This window comes from Belonocnema kinseyi, chromosome 10 (genome assembly GCF_010883055.1).
Source record: "Belonocnema kinseyi isolate 2016_QV_RU_SX_M_011 chromosome 10, B_treatae_v1, whole genome shotgun sequence".
Classification (NCBI taxonomy): domain Eukaryota; kingdom Metazoa; phylum Arthropoda; class Insecta; order Hymenoptera; family Cynipidae; genus Belonocnema; species Belonocnema kinseyi.
In genome coordinates, this window is record NC_046666.1 from 1,047,739 (window position 1) to 1,055,396 (window position 7,658).

A 7,658-nucleotide genomic window follows, 5' to 3' on the forward strand; every position below is an offset into this window, starting at 1 on the left:
AGTGAAGTTTCTACCAAAATGCAGTACCTAAACGTACTTTATTGCACTCTAATACATTTTCCAAAGTTTCAGCTCGATATTTTATTTACAAAAAAAGTTCTCGGGTTCAAAAAAACATTCAGTGAACTGAAAAACTGTGGTCGATAATATAGGTATTTAGCTGTGTCACATGCCCTTAAGTTGAGGGTGAAAATGAATCACGGTATGAATGACTAAAAATTTTCCAGGATACTGATAGACAATTGAAACTGAAATATGTATCCTTCAGGTCAGTTACCTTCGATCCTTTGGACAGAACAGTTCTCCGTTTTTAAGTGAGTTGTGAGTGAAGTGTTTTGAAGGAGCCTTGAGTTTTGGAGCTTACAACATCCGTCAGTAAAAGCACAAAGTAAAAATCTACACCAAAATTTTAAGGTAAGTCTATTAATTAATTTTTTTTAAAATAAATTTTGGTGTCTGTTTTCGAAAAGTTTCCATTTTCCAGCTCGTTCAAGGAACATTTAAAATACTGCATTTTCTTTACATTCCGATTGAAAACACGCAGCTGATGCAACCGAAATTATTTTCTCAGCTTTATGAGAAGGCACGGTGATACGGACATTGTCTTTACTAATTATTTTTGAGCTTAAGTCCGCAGGACCGCTACTTATTATATTTTGTTTTAAAGTGTGAGGTTCACCCTTTAGTACTACCTTAAGACCGAAAAAATTCAAGATTGACCAATTATACTTCAAACATTATTTTTGTTGCAGGATGCTTTTAAAAATCAATTCTCTTCAGGGAAATAAAAGAGGAAGAAAAAGAAAATATGAAAGAGCTGAAGAAACTACGCTTGTCGTGAAACTCATGGAAAAATAGTTAAATTTCAACTATTTGCCTAAACATTTCTCTGAAACAATTACCTTAATTAATTTATTGTTATTAATGTAAATATACTTGACTAAAATATAATAATGTGAGAAAAAAATCTATATTAATTTAAAAAAAAACCCAAAACACACGGCCAAAAATTCCGAAACTTCCGAAATTTTCCCTACAAAAAGTTAGGGGAAGTTCCATAAAATTGGGGAAAATTCCCAAAACTTCCGAAATTTTTCCTACAAAATGTTAGGGAAAATTCCCGAAACTTCCGAAATTTTCCCTACAAAATGTTAGGGAAAATTCCCGAAATGTTAGGGTTAGTAGCTTCCCGAACATTTTCGGGAAAATTCGAGGTAGAACTATGTCAAACCTGGATTTAATGTAAATTCTCAAGCTGACGGTAACATAAAATCCGAGTTCTCAGACAGGGACCTATGAGCAGCTTCCAGTGGATTTTACTGCGTGGTAAATTTTTTTTTTTTGAAAATTTTCTTTTTAATACGGATAAAAGGGTTCACTAAATATTTAACCAAAATGAGGACCACAGTTTGCTGTTATTCGTTGAAATAAATTTTTTTCATGTTTACGCACTTTAAGCGTTTGCGGGCCGTTGAGCATCTCGTTTAAAAGGAGAGCTTTCTCTTGAATAATCGGCCCATATACTGAATCACTTCTGTCTCTCACTTGCTTAAACTATTCGAAGACAGCATTATCAAAAATCACATGATCATTTTCATCAAAACACCGCACGTCAACACTTCAATTTGGAAGCACGCACTTTTGTCTCTATAGCACATAATGATGACGCCGTTTCATAATTAAACATACGAAGAAGTTATTTTAAATAACATCACTTACTTTTATAAATATTAGATTAATTGTCCACGAAAAACACAGTTTTCACCATTCTCACGGCAACACTTTGCATTTGGAGGTTTACATATTGCAAATAGTACATAGATTTCCACAGCAAGGGTCATACATAGAGGATATTGAAAATGATAGACGTAAATTTAGATTGATAGAATCCATTTTCACTATCTCTTTCTATCAAAAAAGATTCAAAATTATTCAAAAAGTACCAGTACGAGATAGTCTATTAATGTCAGTTGATTAAAACTAAAAAATGACATACATCTACAAAATGACTCTACCTCTTATACTCTACATTTGAATTAGTCGAAAGTGACTGATTCGAAGTCAGGTTTGACAGCTATTAATTTGTATCCAAAAATCGGTAAATGTAAAGTTTAATTAACAAAATTAATCTTCAACGAGAAAAACGCATTTGAAACAAAATAGTTAAACCTTCAACAAAGTAGTGGCATTTTCAACAACAAAAAAATGAATTTTTGACCAAAATAGTTCAAGTTTCTTCTAAAAAATATTAGTTTTCAACCAAAGCGATGTATTTTCAGCTCAAAAGATTAACCCTACGAAAAGTAGTTTTTCACTTTTCATCCAATACTGGTCCCGGAAAATTTGTAAAAGCACTTGAATCAACGAAAAATTTGAATTATTAACCTAAAAAGATAATAATTTTAGATGTTAATTTTATTTGTCTACTGGTCTAAATCAATATTATTAAATATTGATTAATCTTAAGGTTGTGAAAAAATATTAGAACTGAAGATAATTTAGTTGTACATTTTAATATTTTTAAGCAACAATTTTAATTATTTCTGAAATTCACTGCAATTTGTTCACACCGGTTTTCCTCATACTAATGAATTTGGTCAAAATCTTTCATTTTGCCCTTTGCAAAAAAATGCTCTAAACTTGACTGTTTTCAAGTGTACCCGAAATTTTTTTTTGGCATTTTTTTGGCTGAATTGTTAAGCTTCAAAGGTGGATGCCTACCATTTTCTCGCCGATAGTAGGGGTTGTATTTCACATTTATTGTGAAGTGATTTCCGACCCTAATAGTTTAATCAACAAATTTTGTTGAATGTTTAGAAGATGTTAACACAACCGCCAAATATCATGTATACACAAAATCGTGAATCTGTAAAGTTTATGGGTACAAAACTTTTGTTTTTAGTGTGTCTGATGATCTACAAAATATGAGACATCTAGCCAAATCTAACAAAAAGTTTTTGAACAATATAACATTTCAGTAAACATGTGTTTTGAATTTGGCAACATTCCTTTTTTCGAGTTATTCAAATTGATCAATCGGCATTGCAGAACAGCGACAAAGCAATTCTTTCAAGATTTTTGTGGCACACCTGTTTTTGGGTGAATGATTAGACATTAATAATATACTTTTACGTTCAATTTTCTGTGAGATGCTCACGGAATAATTGCAATAGTTTTTTTTTATAACGCTAAAAAACAAGAAAAATATAATACCTGTCATTAACATAGGCTGAATGCGACTTCAAGCGCATCTTATTTCAGTAGTGGCATACTACTTAATTGAATATGGATGCGCTTGAAGTTACCTTCAGCAGAAGTTATGCCATTTTTGAAATTTTTAACGTTGACAAAAAACTATTGCTATTACTGCGTGACATTCTAATGGCAAATTCAACGCCCATCTTGCTGATTTTATGAGATTTTTTTTACATGATACAGAAGGGATACTATAAGGGTACACTGTAGCATATCCTGTCCGTTCTCTTTTGATAAAGGGCTTCAATTACAACTAAGATTCCTTTTCTTTCAAATTGCAGTGTCAGTTTCGAGATAATTCCGGCGGAAGATAACAAAAACAAATCTCCAGTTTTTCATGACGAAAACTCCCTGGGTCTGGCCTCCTGGAGCGTTCAGCCTCTCTTCTCTTACGCGTACAACCGGCTTCTAGATCTCCGACAAAACAAACACAGAAGAGAAGATTCAGGAACAGTTTCAAAATGGCTACTAGGCGTCCTTCTCCTCAACCCAGACATATCCACTTTCTGGAATATGAAACGCGAACTCGTAAAAAGCGGAAGATTAGATCCAATGCAGGAACTTGGATTTGCAAGCATAGTCCTCTACTACAAATCCAAGTGTTTCGAGGCCTTTGCTTATCGCCGTTGGCTGGTAAAATTCATACTTATGGAGTCGACTCATTCGGTGAATGTCGATTCCATCTTAAGGAACGAATTCAAAGTCGCCGCGATGGCAGCTGATAGATATGCCAACAATTGCCACGCCTGGAGTCATCGAGAATATGCACTTGGTCTTTTTGAAACCTTGGCTCCAGAAGATCTCAACCCTCTTCTTCAGACAGAATGGGAAGAGTCGAGTAACTGGTGCAATCGGCACGTGTCTGATTACAGTGGGTTCGCCTACAGACAATTTTTGCTCAAAAAACTGCTTCTTTATCGTCGAAATAGAGAGGAAGGCGCTCCTTCCCCAGAGAGGGTTGCTAAAAGTCGAGAACTTGTTTTCAAATTTGCCAAAGCTGGCACGAGAGGTAAAATCAAAAAAAAAAAAATATATAAATTAGGTTGCTCTTGCGAAAATTAGTTGATTCAACAAAACGGTTTGAATAACTCGAAAGATAACGACTAAACTAATTTTCCTTTAAATCTTTTAATTTTTTTCAGGTTGCAATGACGTCTTTCTCTTGTTCGACGGATCGAGCGACCAAGTCCTGGACCTGATGCACGATTCGGAAAATGAAAAAAGGGTCTCGGATTACGAACAGTGTTTAATAAATCTCTCCTACTGGGCAGAAGAATGCATGTTAAACGAGGACCTCATCATTTCCTTTCCAGGACACGAGGCTCTCTGGTGCCATCGGAGGTTTCTGGCTTACTCGCTTCTCGCCCTTCAAACTTCCTACAAAAAGTATTCCTACTACAAATCCGAAAATTTTGACCCCTGTCAAGGGATAAGGCCTCGGATAGAAATAAACAGAAGCAGAACTGTAGACAGTGCCTCAGTATCTAAAGGACTTCTTGAGTTGGCGTTCCGCAACCACAACCATGACGTCATCGCCCTCGCGAAAAAGTCTGGAAACCATCAGCACTCATTGGCGGAAAAGTTCATCAAGTATCTTAAATTCATTGACTTGGAACTTTAAGCCGCCAGGTCGCAAAGTCGTATTTTTAAATAAGCTTCTAGACACGAGTGACGAGAATTATATTTGTAGATAGGCTGGGACGCTTCTGGATACGAATTCCTACCTTATCGACTTCTTGAATAAGTTTCCAGAATTTTCTTAAAGAGTCCCGATGACGTAATAAAACTATATATAACGCAGTTGAAAATGCGAGGACAAATAAAAATATTTTGTAAATTTTTAGTAGAGTTGATAAATAATCTGAAGCTCTTTAGGTAAAATTTGTTTTTCGCTATTGCGGTTGTTGGAAAGCTTCTGCGGTTCATTTCCATGCTAAGTTTCTAGAATCTTCTCAAACAGTCCCAGTGATAAAATAAAACTACATAACGCAATTGAAAATTCAAGGATAAATAAAACTATCTTGTAAATATTTAGTGGAATTGATAAATAATCTGAAGCTCTTTACGCAAAATTTATTTCTCGCAATGGAGATTGTTTGAAAGCTTCTGCGGTTCATGCCCGTGATAAGTTTTTAGAATCTTTTCAAAAGTCCCGATGGTGTAATAAAACTATATAACGCAGTTGAAGATGCAAGGAAATATAAAAATATCTTGTGAATGTCCAATGAAATTAATAAATAATCTGAAACTCTTCACGCAAAATTTGTTTCTCGCAATTGCGCAAAATAATTTTATAAGTTCGGAACTCTAAGAAGATTCTAGAAACTTAGAACGCACATGAACCTCAAAAACTTTCGAATGCTCTCGAAGTCGATACGGTAGGAACTTGTTTCCAGAACCGAACCCTATCTACTTATATTTCAATTATAAATATTTGTAGATAGTCAACGACTCCTCCGCCCCACTAATCGAAGTATTTGATTAGAATAATGTTTGTCAATAAAGTAGAAGTTGAAGGAGAGATACTCATAGTCAATAAAACAAACGTTTTGAAAATGGGACTTAATTTTCACCTGAAGGATCTGTGAAAGTACCTCATTTACCGTTTTTATTTTATTTTTTTCAATTTTTCGATATGTGGCTTTGGGATTTCTAAAGATAATTTTGAACCCTTGAACCTGAACCGTGCTATTTTTGATAGTCGCTATTTCATTTTATCTCATTTATTTCTCTAGACGCCTCTTCGCAATTCTATCATACACTCACCCAATCCTTCCTATCATAACATCTTTACCTCATTCTTTTATCAGCTTTCTTTATATTTCATTCCTTACCCACATCGTTCCGATTCTGCAATTTCTGTTTCCCTTGTCTTCACAATACATCGCTTCCTTTACCTCGTTTCCCAATCTAAATTTTGTTACTCCTTTTTTTATCATCCTATTGAGTATTTCCACCTGTGACGTCATTTCAAAATAGCCGAACATCTCTGGAATAACAAAGCATTTGCTATATTGCGTCGCGTGTGATATCTTAATTAAAGAATTGTGTTTTTTAGCAAATTAAAAATGTCTAGTGGATACTTTTTGAGTTTATGTAGTGAAGTGAAGGCCCGTTATGGCGATAAACTAAGTGCAATTGACACTTTCTCAGCAAACATGGTTACAGAACAGATCTGTAACTGTTCTAAAACACGAAAGAACTTGTTCTAGAACAAGTTAGTAACAAGTTAAGAACGTGCGAGTAACTATGTCATGCCCCATACGCCAGAATAATTCTGTAACAGTTCTAGTACGCTGTGAAATACGATGTGTAACATTTCTAGAATAACTGTAGAACTCGGTTGCCAGTCTTATGTTACAATTCTGTAACAGATCTAGAACTCTGTGACAACCGATCTGTAACATTTCGAGAACAATTCTAGAACTCAATTACAAATGTTGTATAACAAATCTGTAACAGGTCGAGAACGCTGAGCTGTGACAATCTATCTGTAACATTTCTAGAACAAATCTAGAACTCAATTAAACATGTTGCGTAACAAATCTGTAACAGATCTAGAACGCTGTGATAACCGATCTGTTCTAGAACAAACTAGGAACAACAGTTATAGAACGTCTGTGATTGGTGAGTTCTAGAACAATAACATAACATTTTCTAGAACACACTTTTAACAGGGTTCTAGAACTTCGATATAACAATATTACGGCAAAGTTCTAAAACAAACTTGGAACAAATGTTAAAGAACGTCTGTGATTGGTCAATTCTAGAACAATAACGTAAAAAACTGTTCTAAAACAGTTATTTATTTTTGTCTCTAATTCGTTATAGAAGAAACTTGTAACAGGGTTCTAGAACACACTTGCAACCGGGTTCTAGAACTTCGATATAACACTATTACAGTACAGTTCTAGAACAAACTTGAAACAAATGTTATAGAACGTCTGTGATCAGTTTGTTCTAGAAGAATTCCATAGCAACTGTTACAGAAAAATGCTGCCACATAGTTCGAGAACAGTTTTCCCACAATTTTGTCACGGCGTTCTAGAACATTGTTACCTTTTTTGTTCTAGAACAGCTCCATCACAATTTTGTTACAGTGTTCTAGAATAATGTTACCTTTTTGTTCTAGAACAGCTATGTCACCATCTTGTAACAAATGTTATAGAACACTGGTTTATTTTGATCTGTAACAATAACAGAACTTGTTTCGTGGGTTAGATCCCTACGCTTTGAATAGTGAGGATTTTTTCGCCCGTATTAGTGATGTACCCGTAGTAAACGATATCGATCTTTTATCGTATTTTACGAGGGTAGTTCAATAAGTCCTTAGAATGACCAACAGATGGCGCGCGAATCGCTCCAAATCATCTGTTTTCAGTCAGCACCACTCCCGACTAGAT

The 7,658-nt window shown here is 34.8% G+C and overlaps 1 protein-coding gene across 2 annotated transcripts in view; it reads left to right on the top strand.

Moving 5' to 3' along the window:
• The window catches only part of LOC117181421 (protein prenyltransferase alpha subunit repeat-containing protein 1), a 9,421-nt gene extending 3,641 nt beyond the window's left edge, over positions 1-5,780 (top strand). For both annotated transcript variants that reach the window (XM_033374051.1, XM_033374050.1), the window contains 2 exons: positions 3,537-4,264; positions 4,398-5,780. In XM_033374051.1, coding sequence (XP_033229942.1) covers positions 3,537-4,264; positions 4,398-4,876 — 1,207 coding nt within the window. In that variant the 3' untranslated portion in view covers positions 4,877-5,780. The remainder of the gene's footprint in view (positions 1-3,536; positions 4,265-4,397) is intronic.
• The last annotated feature ends 1,878 nt before the right edge of the window (positions 5,781-7,658 follow it).